Below are 18,796 nucleotides of genomic sequence, written 5' to 3' on the forward strand. Positions count from 1 at the left end.
TGTGTGTGTGTGTGTGTGTGTGTGTGTGTGTGTGTGTGTGTGTGTGTGTGTGAGTTGATAGGGGAACCCAATAACGAGGATCAAGATGTCTAAGATGATTCCTGGATTAACCAAGGTAGGAGTAGAGAAGAAAGACTTTGGGGAGAAAGATAATTGTATACTGAGTTTGATGTGCTTGTAGAATATCCAGGATAGACAGTAATGTGGGTCTAGACTCAAGAGAGGAGCCTGAGTTCAGACATCTCAGTTTCTCTGTGGAGGACAGCTTTGGGAGGCCAAAGGTAAACATGGTTCAGAGTTGCCAGATGGGAGCAGACAAAGGTTAACAATAACCCTTGTTGCATGACGCCCAACACTGTCTTCTGAGAAGTATGTTCAGAGCTCTTATGGGTGCATCTTGGTGACTGTAACACTCACTTCCATAAGTCTTTGGCAGTTGCTAACATGTTTTAGTGTTTGGAATCCCTATTTATTGTACCCCTTGGGTTCTGCCTTTTCTAGGTCATTTTGATTGATTTATTCGTTCTTTCATTAAGTATTTTGTGAAGGCCTGCTACATTCCAGGCACTTGGGACATAACCAGGCACACGGTGGACACTCATGGAGATTGTAGTCAAATCCCAGATATGGACATTTAGATTGGACTTGAAGTGTGCTCATGAATTAGCCTGGAGAAGGCATAGATGGGGGGAGCAGGGGAGTGGGGTATGCTCCAGGCAGAGAGGACTTGGTGTGCTGGCTCTGTTTTGAGAAGGAGCGTTGCATGGTCAGAGAGGCAGTGTGACTGTATGCACAGCAGTGATGGGGGCCGCCCAAGTTGAGACGGGAGACTTTTTGGAGGCCATGTTCCTGAGAATAATGGGAAGCATTAAAGAGTTTTATGTAAGAGCATAATGGGACAAGACGTGCATTTTTAAGACTACTCTGGATCTTCTTAATGAATCCAGAATGGATTTGCAAGGACTAAGTGAAGGAGAGACCATTAGGAAGCTGACGCAGCAGCCCAGGAAGAGATGTTGGAGACTGAACCAGGATGCAGGCATCCAGAGAGAAGTGGATGGATTTGAGTCACTTGGGATTTAATGTAATATCTTTAAGACGCATTCATATTATAGCATGGATCAAAATTTCATTTTTAAGGCTGAATAGTATTCCAGTGTGTGTGTGTGTGTGTGTGTGTGTGTGTGTGTGTGTGTGTGTGTGTGTGTGTATCTCTATCTCTATCTCTATCTCTATCTCTGTCTCATCTCTATTATATTTTGGTTATCCATTCATCTGTAGATGGACATTTGGGTTGTTTTAATCTATTGGCTATTGTGAATAATGCTGTTATGAACATGGGTGTACTGGGTATTGACATTTTCTATCTTCAGTAGATCATAGGATCTATGTTTTATTCATCTCATTTCTATCTGGCACTTAGCAATGCCCAGTGCTTTGTAGACCCTCAACACTGACATGTGAATGAAGGACTTACAATTTATTTATTTTATTTTTACTTAACAAATACTTAGAAAGTACCAAACAATCTAAATGCTTAAAAAAATTAATTCATTTAATTTTACTAAAACCATGGTGAGGTACAAAACTACCAATAAGCCTGTTTTGTAGATGAGGGAAGTGAGGCAGAGTTAGTGTTAGAGCTGGAGGTTTGAGCCCAGACAGTCAGATCTAGGTCTCGACTCCTTGCCACCCTGCTACGTTGCCTCTCTGGTCCAGCTGACTTGGCCTGCATATGTATTCAGATGAGTGGAAACCGTGAGAACTGCTAGGGGAATTCAGAAGAGGGATGCTTCTCAAAATGCTCTTTTATGTCAAAATAGGGAAGACTGCATTTTGGGTACAAAGGAGTTTGGCTAAAAGAACAAAACAAAACAAAAACCCCCAAATTATATAACCAACCAAACGAATCCAAACCTACTGTTTCCATGTTTGAAAACTGTGGGAACGATATGCTGAAAATTCAGGTGGTTAGATGATGGTCAGAAATGCAGCTGGTGGGGGCGTCCCTTCTCTCAAGTAGTACTTTTTCAGTAGTCTTTCAGGCAATGTGTTGGCATTGTAGCTGTGAAGACAATAATGAAAGTGTATTGGAAGAGAAACTGTGGAAGCAAGTCCTCAAGCTATGGAGGGAGGGTGGGTAACGGGCGGTCCAGGTATGTCAGATGCTGCTCCCTCACTGGACAGTGCAGCCCCATGCTCCCCTTCGTGCCAGCACCCGAGGTCCCTCATCCGTCGAGGGTCAGTCCCTGTTCCTTAACAGGATGCATGTTATAACTCCAAGATGTTTTCAGTTTGCTCCAGGGTACAGATGTTTAGATTCACCCTCCACTCATAGTGTTCCTTTCCGCCATCTACTCCCAAGGTAGTGAGGGCTCAGGAGTGGCTCAGGTCCAGGGAGAGTTGGCTGTGTCAGCAGTGCACAGCAGAATCATGACTGCTGTGGCCTTTTTGTTTAGCGTCACCCCTTGTGTCTGGTGTACTGTCATTGCCACCTGTTTAACCTTTAACCATCTCCTGGCTATAGCAAACCTGCCACCTTCTGGAGAACATTCCATTTCGGTTTCTTTGCTTATGCTGGTGTGTAGCTCTGCACATGGTCATGGTTACATCTATGTAAGTCTGACTGAGGGTTGCTGATGTTTCCAGGTTCCCCGAGACAAGAGGCTGCTGTCTGTAAGCAAAGCAAGTGACAACCAAGAAGACCAGGACAAAAGGTAGGTACAGTGTTATTATGTACAGGAATATGCCTGGCTCCCAAAATAACTCTTATTCTCTGTTTTTTGAAAACAGCAGTATTAAACAGCAGTATTTTGTTCTGGAGAGGAGATGGGGCCCAGAAGCATAGCTTCCTCTTTCTGTCCTTTGGAGTCTGGCCCCAAACTGGATCTCTTAGTAGGGAGAGCAAATTGCATTTTTTGGTTGTGCATCCAAAGGGTCATCCAGCAGGCTCCTGATACACTACCCTCTTCCAACGAGGCTGAAAATGGCCATAGTTAGAGGTGATATGTTGGCAAGATAGTGCCCTGCTGGGGTGAACTCTTCTGTCAGTCCCATGGCTGTGTAACTGATTAGGCTCTTGAAGGGATGAGACACTTGAGGCTGCTTTTGATGCGGGGAGAGGAAGGAGGCAGGGCCCTTTCTCAGCCCAGGGAGGAAGCCCACGCTGGGTAGCCGCCCACACTGTTAGGGTACAGGGGCAGATCATTATGTAACACCCCTTCCCTGCAATCCTGAAATAATAACCAATTGGAAAACAAGACATAGACAGATTGCAATTATAAAGGAAAAAAAATATCAGTTTTATTTCTGATGAAGCCAGTTAGAGAATTTGATTTTGAATCCGCAATTTGTAACATTTCAGCCCTGCCTTAGACTCGCTTGCTCATCTAGTCCCAGGCAGGATTCCAGGCCTCCCTGAAGGGACAGACCACTTGTGACATGGCAGGGATGGCTGGATTGTCCCCACTCTTTGGGCGAGATGATCCAGACATAAAGAGGAAACCAGCACTTCTCCCAAACTCACCAATCAAATATATCTCTTCCCCTGCAGAGGGATGGAGATGCCGCAGTGTTTTTCTATTGAAGGTTTTTTTCAAATGGAAATATGAAGCCAAGAGAAATGACATCCCCTGCTAAGCACATACGTCAGAATCTTACCTGGCCTTGATAAGAACTGCTTGTGACATCGTGATCTTATATGACTAGCAGTGGGGGCCACCCCACCAACCAGCAGCTCTAGGCTGTGTGGATCACCTTCAAGGTCCACCCCAGCAGAAGGATAAGGCTGTCTGCATCTGATTTGTAGTCCACAGGGATCTTCTGAGGCTCCATGCCGCCCTGGGGCCCTGGGCCCTAGTTGGTCGCAGGGATGACAGGGAGACACTCTTCAGGTCCTGGAACTTTTCTTCCACCCAGCCAGTATTTATTAAGCTAAGCAAATGCTGCCTGTTAAGTCCTATACTAGCAATCATAGAGGGGTCGGGGAAAAACAAATCTAAGATGTGTGCTCTGTCTGCATCATAATAGACAAAAGAGGCCATGTTTTCTTAAAGCAACTTTTAGAACACCATGAGAAAGTGACCGCCTCTTATGGTTATCTTTGTGACTTAATGGAGCATGTTTTAAAAAAGCTAGCAGTGAGGTACAGGCAAAAGCACCTTGTATAGACTAATTATGACCTAGTTGAGTCTGATTCAGTGTAATTTGGAAGGATATCATTAGCTCTGAAGTGCATTCATAAACTAAGGTGCCATGTGCTAACATGATATTACAACTGTTTGTATACAGAAGTTGCTGCTCTGAAAAGTGGAATGTCAATGACATGATCCAAAAATTTAAAAAATGTACACTTAATGTGCTATTCTTAGCATTGCATTTTTTCTCGTGTTATATTTTGTTCAATTTTAAATTCTATTGCAGGTGAGTCAGTATCTCACAATTCTTACTTTGTTCTAATTAACCTTTTTTTGAATGTCTTTCTGGAGTTCTCTAGCATCAGCTTTGAAAGCCAATGATGTTCTACAGAGGCATAGTTACACATTATAGGATGGTGCTGAGTCTGTTACTGCCTTGTCATATAGTAATAACGAATCAACTAGATTTATGCAACTCTATAGCTTACTTGTTTATTTGTTTATAAGAATACCCCAAGTCTTTTGACTTGTGTTTTCTATTTAGAATTCAGGTGTTTTTAATTAATTAAAGAATTAAGAAATTTGCACAAAACTGGACTCTAACTATAGAACAGTTGGTTAACTTTGAGCATTTTGGCAAAGACAATAAGATTGCTTGTGCAAAAAGCCCGGAAGCGTGGAAACTGGGTAATTGCTTCAGTAGCTAATCAATGTAGACTAATCCTTCTACACCCAACTTTCAGGACATTATTCACAAGTAGTAATAGTTAATTTTCCACAAAAGGGCCTAGGGTAAAATGAATTTCAGAAATTCTGGGTTCCAACTGAACAGGTGAAGGAACACTTGGGGGGCCGTTAACCTAATCTTGATGTTTGTGACCTACCAGGGTGGTCTTGTTATGGCAATGTGTTTTTTTTTTGTTTTCTTCTGTTTTAATACTGATTTTATCAGGGACTCCTTTCTTTGAGGAACATCTATTAACATTCCATGCAATGTTCTAAATAATGGGGTTTAGGAAATGCTGATATAAATGGGTGGTCTGGGTTTTGGCATCTTCCAGATAACTGGATTTAGATTAAACATAGTTTCTAAATTTTCACTGTGTCTTATATACAGATTCACTGATTGATTTGGCCCTGAAAGCAGGTTATTACTTAAAGCCAGAATGTTTGTAGACTTACGATTTTATTCTTTAAAGGATTATTTTCTAGAATGATTTCTACAAATACGTGACAGACTCACAGACGTTTAGATATTTTTCTGTTGGCTTTGTTCATGTGGAGCCATGCTTTCCTCAAGCTTCACTTTGAAGTTTTATCTGAAAAAAATCAAAGCTGAAATGCCAAGTTCTGCTTGAGAGTTAGGCAAGCTCACAGGCTAATGAACTTCCTTTACAGAGAGGAGCCAGGGGAGCTCAATTCTTGGAAGAACCAATTTTATTAGAATATTTCTCTCCATGAGAGATGCCGGTAAGCCCTAGATAGAACATGCTTGTTTAAGAAAAGCAGACGTTGGAGACAGAAGTCAGTGCAAAACATGTATTTTCTCTATCCATCAGAATAATCCATAAGTAAGTGAGAGGTGGCCCCAAATTTTACTGACCACAGGGACTTCGCTAGTAAAATCATTTTGCTGTCAACAATTATGTTCCATTAATGAGTCTCTTTGCTTCTGCTCTCTCCCAGAAATCTTTATTGTAAGTAACAATATTTCATCCTAGCCTGACAAGAATTAATTTTCTAAATCCTCTCCTTTTGTTTTGTACCAGCTAGGATGTCTGCTAGCTGAAAGATCTTGTTTTACATAAGCCCAGTTACACCACTTCTTTAAGCCCCCGAAGTAATTCAATGCTAAAGATATCAATAAGCTCATGTGATTTCTTATTTAGTGAAATTATTTTAATGATAAATTCTCATTGTCTTATTTTTCCTACAATTTCTAAATTTTGAGTTTAGCCCACAGAGCAGTGAAAAATATCTTTTCCACCCCCCTTCAAATTACCATGTTAGTTTTCCTCCCACCTTTAAAAAAAAAAGCTATTTTAAAATGTTTTCTCTTAAAAGTTTTCAAACATATACTGAAGTAAAAAGGATAGTATAGTGAATCCCCAAATACCCATCGCCTCCTCCAGGCTCAGCAGTGAACCTTTTTGTTACACCTGCTTAATCTCTACCTTTTCTCCCTCTCTCCTTTTTTTCTTTATTGTGATAGTATTTACAGTAAGTCCCTGACATCATGTCATTTTACTTCTAACTGCTTATGATTTATATCTCTTAAAAAAAAGACATTTTATTACATAACCAAACTCCTGACCACACTTAACTAAATTCCTTCATATCACCTAACTCCCAGTTCATATTCAATTGCCTCAAAAATCTCATTGCTTCATAATGCCTCTTTGCTTTGTTCAGATCAGGATCCAAACAAGACCTACTCATCATATTTGATTGTTATGTCTTTTAAATCTCTTTTAATCTAGAACAAGCCTTCTACCCTTCTTCCTTTTTTCATGCCCCTGACTTATTGAAGAAACCAGGTCAGTAAGATGTGTTACATTCTGGTTTGTCTGATTGCTTCTTTTTGATATTGTCTAAGTCTTTCTTCCAGCTCCTGTATTTCCTGAGAGCTGGAAGTTAGATAGAAAGACTTACTTAGATTTAAGGTCATTTTTTTGTTTTATTTTTTGTAATAGCACTTATAGGTGGGGCTGATTGCATGACACCATGAGGCACACATGTGTAGTTGTCTTAACTCCTAGTGATGCAAAGATCCATTGCATCCCACTGTAAAGTTCACCATCAATCTTTCCTCTAATGGCATTTGCATCCACTAATTAGTGCCTGCATCCGTTATCTTATGAAGTTACAAAATGGTGATTTTTCTAATTCTACCATGTTGCGGGGTGGGTTTCCACACACAGAAACTGTCTCGGCACCAGTGAAGCCCAGAGTAATGTGAGTGGAGGAGAAAACCGAGTGCAGGTCCTAAAGACCGTTCCAGTGAACCTTTCCCTAAATCAAGACCACCTTGAGAATTCAAAACGGGAACAGTACGGCACGAGCATCCCCGAGAGCCCTGCCATCATCCCTGTGTCGGGAATCACGGTGGTGAAAGCTGAAGATTTCACACCGGTTTTCATGGCGCCACCCGTGCACTACCCACGGGAAGATGGTCAGGAGCAGCGTGTGGTTATCTTTGAACAGACTCAGTATGGCGTGCCCTCCATGGCCAGCCACAGCTCCTACCTCAAGGATGACCAGCGCAGCACCCCGGACAGCACTTACAGCGAGAGCTTCAAAGACGGGACCACAGAGGTGAGTCCCTGGCTCTTTCCCCCAGTAGCTAGAACCCAAACCCAGAAACACCAGCTATTTTTTTTCCCTCTATTTGCTTCTTAAGTGGGGTAAATGAATTCAACTGTGAATTTAGGGTTATTTTTAAAAAGGTGTTTGTATCTTTCAGTATAAACAGGTTTTAATAATCCATTGGTCTAGGTATGTGGAGGAATATTTCTTTTTTTTTTTTTATTCCTTGAGTACAGACAGATTCTTTTGTTTTAGCGTTAGTCTTAAAATTAAATATTCATGAGAAATGAAGTGATGTTTGTGTGGAAACTTCGTACTTTGTTAAGTTTTCACCTTGACCTCTTCTGGTTTATAACCTTCCAATGGTAGCTAAAGATGTTGCCTGCCCGTTCTTTTTTAAAACAATACTACTCTTTATGACATTGTCTGATTGAATACTCAAGAAAGAATATGTATTTTCAATAATCAACTGTGTATATATATGTACTTGTTACCTTATAGAGACAACGTATTCTCATGTGCCTATAGAATTTATAGAAATAATGATATCTTCTTGCTTGCTTGTTTTAAAATCACGTTTTAAAGGCAGTTTGAAATTGTAGGTATTGTATATATAATAATTGTGTCACCAACATCAGAATCAATAGAAAGTCCCATCACCCTAAAGAGTCTCTTGATTCTCCTTGAACTTGAAGCCCTTTCCTCTCCCTTGCTCTTGCAAGCACCAAACTGCCTTCTGTCAGTCTAATTTTGCTTTTTCTAAAATTTCATACAAATGAAATGATAGAGTATATAGTTTTCTATGTTGTCTTCTTTCACTTAACATGATATTTTTGAGATTCATCTGTGTTGTTGTTTGTATTAATAGTTTTTTTTTATTGCTAAGTAGTATTCCATGGTAAGCATACATCACAATTTATGATATATAACCTCAGTTGCTATCTATTGTGGGTCATCGCTCCAATTTTTGACCCAGAATATGTAATGTATTTTTAAAAATTTAGGTCAACTTCTTCAGCATTTAGGTGCAGTGCCTCTGCATTTGAGATGACTATCTTTGGCTTCCCATTTCTTCAGTCCACCTGCACCAAAAAAAGACAATGGCAGAAGGAGAAAACTTGTGGCTTCTAATTTCCTAAACTAGAGGGAGTGTTGGTAGCAGCATGCCAGATTTTTGCAGCCCACTGTTTATTTAGTGGCCACTGGGACAAAATGCAGCTACCTGAGGTTGAGATTGCATCCCTAAACAATAATATTTAAAAATAATAAATATTTAATGCTCACATACTATGTGCTAGGCATCAATCTAAGTGATATATGCTCATTTAATCTGCACAAAAATCCTATGTGGCAGGTACTATTATCTTCATCTCCATTTCCCAAATGTGGAAACTAAGGCGCAGAGAGCATAAGCATACCCATGGTCATACTGCAGTTAGTGTAGAGATAGGACTCATCACACACTGTCTCCTCCAGGACCCATCTCCTTAACCATTTTCTCTACACTCTCAGAGATGCTGTGTTGGGCCTTCTAATCTCAGTAGTTCCATGCTTAAGACAGTGATTCACCCACTTGTTGTTTTTTTTTTTTCAAATCTGCATCTCCTTTATGTCATTAGGTATTTCTTATCTTTCAGATGGGGAGAAGAGGAACAAAAGGGACTAGCTTTCTGAAGCGCTGGTAGAAAGTCAGGGTAGACAACTTACACTAGCAGCCCTTCCACTGCTGGCACCGGTCATTCCTGAGTGCTCGCTGTATTCTGTGAAATTGGAAAATGAGCAGAGAGAGGCATAATAAATTCCCGGCCCTTACAAGGCCATTATATTTCTTCGACTCTGGTAGCTTTATAATCAAACTTTCAATGTCCTTGTAAAAGTACAAAAAAAAGTCTTCAAGTTAGTCCCCTTAGCTTCCTGTGCTGTATTTCTTAAAATAGTTAGCAAACGTTTTTTGTTTGTTTGTTTGTTTGTTTTTAAACAGCCAGGGATCTTGTAGGGTCTTTGGTATTGTTGAATATTTGATTTGCCCTCAAGCAGCCAGGGGTGCTTCCTTAGGAAAAGCAAATCATTCCACATGGGAATGTGAAGTGCATGCTTTTTCACTAAAGGGTTGCCACTGATGTTTTTCTCCCATGGTGTAGAAATACTCCATTAGTCACAGAAGAGTCCATGGATGTGGTCCAATGTCAACGGAACCATCATGCTATTTGGGGGATGTGTTATCAGTTGTGTCGTGTTGTAGATAAAGAGGCTTGTGAAAGGAAGCTATTGTATTTGGGTTTTATTTTGCGGTGCATGAGAAAGTAGCTTACCAGAAACTAAATGTGAAGATTATTCCCACTGAATTTGGAATATTTTAGCTGCTCTGCTAGTCTTGGAAATCAATGTTTACACTGCATGCTGTATTTCAATCTGATGTGAATTAAATGGAACGCTTTCTTATGATCTTTAGCCATGGCATTGCCTACAGGTTTATAAGATTAGGTGAGCTCAAAGTAATTTCACCAAGTAAATTGCTCTAAGGAAAATTGGTATACAATCTTATACTTCTTTTAGGCCAACTCTTAAAATGCCTAGGACCCTTGTTGAATTAGCAAGTTTCATTTGCTATTAGAGACTGATTCATTTGTGTGTGTGTGTGTGTGTGTGTGTGTGTGTGTGTATGTGTGTGTGTGTGTGTGTGTGTGTAGTGGTATCAGGAAGGGAGTAGTTCCATCCAAATGATGAAGAAATGTACATCAAATCACAGTAAGATGATGTTGATGATGTTGGCTGTCTGCCTGCCTTTGGGCATCCTAGAAATTATATTAAAAGGTTTCCAAACACTTGTGGGAACTTGGTAAATGTAGGCGGATGGCCCAAGCATTTTGATTCTACTTCTTAGTACTAAATCATTTAGGGCCATGTGATCAGGTCTCATAAAGGATCATGATATTTTCCAAGTGGACCCTACATTTAAATGTTTTTTAATTATAAAAATTGTAACAGAATTAAGGGAAAACATTTTAAACTTGAAAACAATAATTCTGTTTCTGTAACATATCAACTATTTTTTTTCATAGCTCTTGTTCATATACAATCATAGTTATTGGAGTAAGATTCTTTATTTCAGTCAGCATATAGTGGACAGTTTCTTAGAGTCTGAACAGCTATAGTGTATCACACCTTTTCACATACCTGGGGGATTAGAACTATAGAATTTATAAGCCCAATATATTTTTGTAGGCCAGCCTGTCCTCATGCTGCAGAGTTCTAGGTCATGAACAATAAAATCATTCAAGGCCATGTTTATTAATACTGGTTCACCATGTGTTGTTAAGAGTTGGTTACTGCATATTCCTTCAAAGAAGATCTTGGAAATGCATCTCCTCTATCTCTAAGTCACTTCCTTCAATTCTTTTTCCATCATGTTGCACTCCTACTCCAATATTTCCTAATTCTTAATTATACTAAGTGTAAATACTTTTTAATAGATCAGCCCTGTCCGGTAGAACTTTCTGCAACAATGAAAATTTTCTTTCAGGCTACTAACTGCATGTGTCCAGTTAGTATTTGAAATGTGGCTTTTTGACTGAGGAACTGAATGTTTAATTTTATTTAATTCTAACCAACTTCAACACATGTGGCTAGTTGTTACTGTATTACACAGTGAAGACCTGGATTTTTCAGGTCTTCCCTTCATAAATAGGTGAGGCCTGTGTCCTTGGCCCTATTTCGTACCACATACTTACCCATCATTTTGTCTTAAATAATGGTGGTCCTCTCTCACCTGGATTACTTTCTCTCAATTCCTTCAATTAATCCAGATTGTCTTTAGCTTCCAAGGGTCAGAGCAAAGTTCACAATCTCCATGAAAACTTCCTGTAATTTTGCTAATCTTTCTATCCTGGTAATGCCCGTTCTGTACTTTTCCAGTGAGGACACCTGAATGAATGAATGAATGAATGAATGAATGAATGAATGAATGAACGAGTGAACGAGTGATGCAACATAAACTTTCATATGTAGTCATTTACTGTATTTAATTTATTTTGTTCTTCTTTTTCATGTGAATTTATCCATCCCCTCAACCAATTTTAATCTTTCTCAGGACAGGACAGTATCTTATTTATTTTCTGTATTTCTCCTGGCATCAAGTAGATGAAGTCCCAGAAAAATTCCCATTGAGTGCTTTGTTGAATGATTGGCTATAAAAGAAACATAAATCTGAGTCTTTGATCCTCTGTCATGATTACTGAACCAGTCAACAAGTATTTGTGAAATGTTCCTGGGATGCATTTGGTAAACTTTGAAGGGCAAACTATCTTCTTAGATCCAAGGAATTTACAAGACTGGATAGAAATAAGGATCATATAAGCTGTGATATAAGGGTATACTGAATCCTAGGGATGGTGGCTAAGGACTGTGAAGAAAGTTTGTAAAATAACTGTGAGTAACCCTTTTCTGAGAAGGAAACCTTTGAACTGCTGGTCAAAGAATCGAAGTTTATAGCAGAGAAATGAGGAGCAGGAATGTTGTTTTTTGGAAAGAGACACTTGAAAAAAGGTCACAGTGGAAGGACCAAGTGTTGTGTGGTCAGCCAAGTGTTATATTCATTCTAGGATCAAGAGTTAGGGCTTTTGTACATCTTTTGAAAAAGTTCTAAAATGTAGCAACTAAATATATGTTGTATATTTACTTGCACTAAATATACAACAACTGAACATTGCTGGACCCAAGCTTCTTCGCATGTAATACTGAGACTTAGAGTTTCCCCCCAAATCTGACTCTTACAATGTTGTAACAATGAGATCTTAGAGAAGGGCACTGAATATGGTCAAGCTATTACTATATAATAGAATTTAATACACAAATATAATGCTTACTATGTACCAGGCACGGTTCTAGTACTTCACCTCTATTAGCACATTTAATCCTACTCACAATAAATAGGCATTTTACAGATGGAGAAAATATGTCAGTTTTGACAGGTAGCAGGCAAAAAGCTAGAACTTCACCCTAGACAGTCTCACTCTAGAAACTGCTCCTAACCACTCTGCTATACTGCTTTTGCTATGCTATGTGGTTTCCCTATAATTAGTGTTCCATTAACTCAGAATTTGTTACTTTGGAATAACTGTTAGAAATAATGGAAGAGATGTCTTACATGTTTGAAGAAGCAGTTTCAGTACCCGCAAACACTTTAAGAACACCCTCAGACTTGTGAATAATATACAAAATGCAAATGCATTTTCTGTTGAGTGTAGTTCTCATTGTGCAAGTGATATGCGTGTTCTATGCGCAAATGGTAACTATTTTCACTGCAGTCGAAAACATAATACCACCAAGTGTATAATTTTCCTTTCTAAAGTGAGGATAAAACAGTTTGGATACACTTATTACTTTTTTTATTTGTCGTAATGGCTCACCAATTTGTTTTAATTTTGATAATTTAAAAATTTTGCAGAAATTTCGGAGTGCTTCAGTTGGGGCTGAGGAGTACATGTATGACCAGACATCGAGGTAGGTTATCAGATGCTCCTGGAAAATGATGAACTGATGACCCTTTAAATGTACTCCCAAGCTATATTTTTAAACCTTTTCCCTCTGTACTTTCGTTGAACAATCTAATTTCCTTTGTCTTCAATTCTTTTCTTTACACAAGTGGCTTCTAAAACAATAGTGTTTCCAGTCTTGACCAATTTTCTGAGGCCTCTACCCTGTCTTTGTCCTTCTGTTGACTAGACATCCCTTCTTAGGTGTCCCTCTGAGCCCCAAACTTGTGCCCATCCAACCAACACGTGCATAACGGAACTCTTTATCTTTCTTTTCCTCTTGTTTCCTTCCTTCTCCGCTTCTTTCACATCTGGCCTTCTGCTTTTATTTTCTATTGTGGCGCATGATGTAACCACCCTCCCAGCCACCCACTCTAGAGGTGGAAGGTTCTGCCTGCATTTTCACATCACTTGCCCAGTGCTGAGTGTTCTGTTCTACCTGTCCTGTCCCTTCCAACTTACTCTTGTCATTTTCTCCTGAAGTGTTGCAACATAAACTGATCTCCCTGCCAACACTGTCTTTCTCCTTCTGTTCCACTTTGCACATATCTAACTACCAGGTAGCCCACACGCCGTTGCCTTCCATGTACCAGCAATACGATAGGGATTAGGGATAAGAGGTAACCTCTCCTTACGAAAGGCGCTTAGACTTTTGGAGGATACAAATGTGGCGACAGACAAATTGCAATACATTTGCTAAGAGATGAGTCCTGCTACAGAGATACACAAACAGAAAGCTGAGAGGACCTGCAGGCCTGGGTGGGGCTGAGGGTAGGTGGCACAGCTTCACAGGAAATGGCATTCGAGCTGGCTCTTGAAGGATTAGCAGCAGCAGGAGTTTTCCAGGGAAAGAGAATTAAGAACATTCTAGGTAGAGGGGCTAGATGTTCAAAGACTTTGGTTTGTGACCATGCCTGAAGACAGGAGAGAATGGCAAGACATGAGTTAATTTCTCTCATTTCCAAACCTTACCAGCGATTTCACCATTGCAGACAGAATTAAACACAAGTTCCTTATGAAGGTGGTCAGGGCCCTCTATTTGCTGGTTCTTCTTTACTTTAACCCCTGTCTCTCACGGTATTTCTTGCCCCTTTGCTTTTACATGCCTGGACGCCTTCTAGCCTCTGTTTCCACTTGAAGTCCTCCTGCCCCTTTAGGGTCTTGCTCCAATCTCAGGCTTCTCGGTCCTCCTCCCCAGAACGTCCTAGTCAGAATTTGGGTGTGTGGAGAGGCAGGAAGTCTAGAGTTCCAAATTGCCTTTTAAAATGTGGAAATACGTGTATAACCTGCATGCTGTAAATCCAGTTCACTATATAATCAGCTGTCAGGTTAGCGAGAAGAGCATCTATCTACCAGTGCCTTGACCTGGGTTCTCTTTCTGCTGCTGCCCATGTCCAGTGGGCTGAGTAAGTTTCTCAGCTGGGATATGAGTAAGGTGTTTCTCATCTTCTGTTAGAGTAGATGGGTAGACTTATAGTAGACACATACTCCCTGAAATTATATTCAAAACCATTTATGTTTATCTATGCTTTTGTTCTAGTAGATGGGTAGACTTATGGTAGACACATACTCCCTGAAATTATATTCAAAACCATTTATGTTTATCTATGCTTTTGTGAACAAAGGTTCACAGCTTCTTTCTTGTTTTTCAAGCAGTCTGTGTCCCAGACAAGTTGCAAGCTGCCAATCTTGGCGATTCCTAATATCCTGTCCAGAGCTCAAGTTTTATGATTCAGTGGCTATATTGAAATTGATTTTTCCAGGCAAAATGACAGTGGAATTGATTCTGTCTTGAATGATTTATTTCCCACCCTGTTTTAAGACACATATCCTGGATTTGTTTATCAGCTAAAGCCTAAGATTTTTATCATGTACGAGGAATATTATTTTGTCCTTCAAATTTTTTCTCATTATAAAAGTTTTAAAAAAATCAAAGATTGCATAAATATTTAACATAGAAAGCTATGCTAATAATCTTGTAAGCAGGCCATTTTAATAAAGAGGCAAACTGAGAGTTATTTTTGACTCCAGCTTTTTAAAGACTATAAAATTCAAGAGCTTAAAAAAAAAAAGGTAGACACAATGAAGAGATTCTCATGATTCAGAAAATATACAAAGCATTTGTCACTGGATCATTACTGGGTGCCATCCTGCAGTATAGCAGAAACAAATGTTTCTGAATGAACATGTACATGAACAAAAGCATTCACACACTTGGTCTGTTGCTAGGATCAAAGTGGCACTCTATCAGTTCTTAAGCTTCAGACATTGCTGACTGCCAGCTGAGACCTAACGGAGGTTGTCCTGGCACAGCCTTGCACAGCTGGCCAGGCGCTTAATGGACTTTCTCCCCTTCTCAGCCACCTGGTTTATGGGCCACTGTTAGGAATGTTATATACATTGTACTAACCATGACCTTTGGTCTGGTTTCTTTCTTTTCTTTTCTTTTTTTTACCATATGCTGTGTTTTGTCTCTGAAATAGGGTAAATATTGGTTAATATTCATTCAAATGATATCGATGTGAAATTGATCAGGAAGGCAGAAAAGTTCAAGTGAGTGAATCTGACCACTGTTTGTTTTCTGTTCACAGTGGCACGTTTCAGTACACGCTGGAAGCCACCAAATCTCTCCGTCAGAAGCAGGGGGAAGGCCCCATGACCTACCTCAACAAGGGACAATTTTATGCCATAACACTTAGTGAGACTGGAGACAACAAATGCTTCCGACACCCCATCAGCAAAGTCAGGGTATGGGCCCCCTTTCTCCAGTAATGCACGGAGGGATCAGATGAATGCAGTTGCTGCCTCACAGCCTTGTGGGAAGGGCACAGAAAAAACTCCAAAATAAATAATTCCAGAACAAATGTCAGAGAGCTAGGGCAAGAGAACGTATTGGTTTGTAGTTTATCATTTTAATCAGTAACCAATAAACCCCAGGGAAGGGACATGGTTGGAACATGTTTTCTGACTGTATCCAAGGAATTTTCCCAGCTTCATTCATTGCCTGTGTGCTACCTAGTTGTTGTTGTTTTCAATCAATTGATTTTAATTTTTCAAGTAAGTAGCTATAAGCCAGAACGTATTGGAACATATTTGCTCCTGCCCTCCTCTATAAAAGAGGATGCATTTCGTACTGTGTCAGGGACCCTTTGCAACTTTGTTTAAAAGCTTTCTGCAGCCCAGCACTTACTCAGGAGCCAAAGGGTGACTGAGGCATGCTATGACCCCTACCAGGAGTTAATTGGAGGAATTTTCACTTTCATCAGTGTTAGTCCTATCTGTGGGAAATGGAAGTGCCCTGGAAGCCTTCCAGCCTCTGGCATTCTCGCTACTGCCAAGAAGGGAAGGAACTGGTAAGCCCTCTCCACTGAAAAGGAAAATTATAGCAGAGCTCTTAAAAGAGGTTGAAGGACTTCCTGCCCTGCTGTAAAATGATTTATGCTGCTGTGTGCATGGTGCCCACCCCGTCTTATTTTACCTGTAGCTACCTCCTCCTTAACTCTTCAGCACACTAAGAGAGGAACGCTGTGCTGTACCCAGAGCACAGGACAGCCGAGTTTATCTCCATCCCAGAGTCCATGCGAAGGTAATAAATGAGGTAAAAGAGAAAGAAGGCTCTTCGGGCACCTCCTGGTAAAATCATGACAGTGGTGGTCTCTGGATCAGCTGGTTTTTCTGGCTTGGTTTTAGTGAAAGAAGACAAGAAAAAACTGCTCATTTCTCCATCCAACAGGCCTTCCTCCCACCAAGGCTGTCCCAGTCCCAGATCGGAGCTGTAGGAGGCAGGGCAGTAGAGAGTGAAGGGAAGATGTAGAACTGATGTCCCACCCAAGGCTGATCATGTTACAGGGAGAATGGTGCCTATCGTGCTGTGTGCCCGCCAAGGGAGTTAGTATGTTCCCACCCCGAGGTCAAGGCTATGGTAAAGGAACGCCATAATAATAATAGCAGTGGTCAAGGCTATGATGGAGGGATGCAATAATAATAATTAGTAATAATAATAATAATAATAATAATAATAATAGGTGGAGGGATGTCATAACAGCAACAACAATGAGCCACAAAAATAACAACTGATAGATGTTTGACTAAATCTTCTATGTGCCGACACTATGTTAACCACCATATATCTAATTTGAAACTAGCAACAACTCTATGAATAGGCACTATTATTTTTATATTACAGTGAGGAAACTTGGCCTTTTAGAAGGTAGTAACTGGCCTAGGGTACCTCGCTAAAATATGAGGGAACCAGGCTATATCCCTGACAGTCAGACTCCCGAACCTATTCTCTTAGCCACAATGGTGCACTGTGTTAAGTAGCATGGAGGCTGAAAGGCATGGGCGTATCAGCCTGGGGTCCACCTCTGAATGTATATCCTAGAATGCACATGCAACACCCTCACATGTGGATGGATGCCTGGTAAAAACACACGAGATAATTTTTCTTTTTTTTTTTATCTCGTAAATTTCCAGTAAGTGTATAACTCATATACACCTCCTAACACCATTGTCATCATCGTGAAAAGATGGTGGATGGTTAGTATTCTAAGGCCGTGACAACAGTTTGGAGTACAGGGACTTTTCTAAGAATTCGACTTCATTGAAATGGAGATAATTTAATATGGAAATTTTATTTCCTTCTGTTCTAGCTTGGTTAAAACGAGGAGCACTCTTCCCCTTAAGCACTTCACTCCAACACCCTTGGAGAGTCGGATGGCACCTCTCAGAGTGAATCTTTCTTACTCCTCAGCTCTGGGAGAGAAAGCAGGGGTGCACCTGGAACCTACCAGCATGAAACACTGAGAACAGTGTTTCATTCTAAGCGGAAGCACATAGGCTTGGTTTCAATAGCAGTTCAAACTGTCTTTTTCTTTATCACTTAAGAAAGTGATTTCCATACCAAGAATATGCCATTATTGATGCTAATTTATTCATTTGCTATCAAAAATTTCCCTTAAGTATTATTTTTATTTTGGAACAGACAGAAATAATAGGAGGCCACCCAGTAAAGTTTCACGTGTAAATGGAAAAGTTTGAAGAAGTGGGAGGGAGAAAAATGAGGAGCTGGCTGAGCTCATAGTTCCACCAGCACCGTCAATGGTTCCCTTTCTTGTTATCTCCATGCCTTTGAAGGTCATGCTGCTTGTGAATTCAAATAATAGATGCACATTTCTAAACTAGTTTTTCTAGCAAACATCTGCTGTCTTGTGTAACAAGTGTTCACAATACATTGGGAATAAGCCAGATTTTGAGTTGACTGTAAAGGCACAAGCTTGTATTTGGTATTGACCATGTGTCAGGCATGAGGGCCACTGTGGTGAGTGACACTGTTCCAGTCCTCGTTGAGTTTGAAGTCAATGGGAAGACATTGCTGTCGACTGATAATTGTAAATAATTAAGTAAATGACTACAAGTGTGTAAACTACTACAAAGAAGAAATTATTAAGGAGTAAGAGTCAATGAAATATGCTTATGGAATAGTAGGAAAACATCTAAGAAGCGTTTTGTATGTAGAGTGAGAAGGGGAGAGCCATGTCTGATATTATGAGGTCTGACAATTAAGTTCCTGAACTTATTGTAACGATGTTGCTAAACACTTTTTTGATACCAGAGGGATTATTCATTATAAATTGGTGCCAACTGGACAAACAGTTAACCAAGTTGACTATTTGCAAGTGCTGAAAAGGCTGTGTGAATAAGTTAGATGAAAACAACCTGAACTTGTTGCCAACAATTCATGGCTCTTGCATCACGACAATGCACCAGCTCACACAGCACTGTCTGTGAGGGAGTTTTTAGCCAGTAAACAAATAACTG

The 18,796-nt window shown here is 40.1% G+C and overlaps 1 protein-coding gene across 3 annotated transcripts in view; it reads left to right on the forward strand.

The window, feature by feature from the left end:
* GRHL2 (grainyhead like transcription factor 2) overlaps window positions 1–18,796 on the forward strand; it is a 210,464-nt gene that overhangs the window by 67,370 nt on the left and 124,298 nt on the right. For all 3 annotated transcript variants that reach the window (XM_019642549.1, XM_019642550.1, XM_019642551.1), the window contains exons 3-6: window positions 2,650–2,717; window positions 7,058–7,451; window positions 12,889–12,944; window positions 15,568–15,724. In XM_019642549.1, the coding sequence (XP_019498094.1) occupies window positions 2,650–2,717; window positions 7,058–7,451; window positions 12,889–12,944; window positions 15,568–15,724 (675 nt within the window). The remainder of the gene's footprint in view (window positions 1–2,649; window positions 2,718–7,057; window positions 7,452–12,888; window positions 12,945–15,567; window positions 15,725–18,796) is intronic.

The sequence above is a fragment of the Hipposideros armiger genome, unplaced genomic scaffold (genome assembly GCF_001890085.2).
Source record: "Hipposideros armiger isolate ML-2016 unplaced genomic scaffold, ASM189008v1 scaffold_70, whole genome shotgun sequence".
NCBI lineage: Eukaryota > Metazoa > Chordata > Mammalia > Chiroptera > Hipposideridae > Hipposideros > Hipposideros armiger.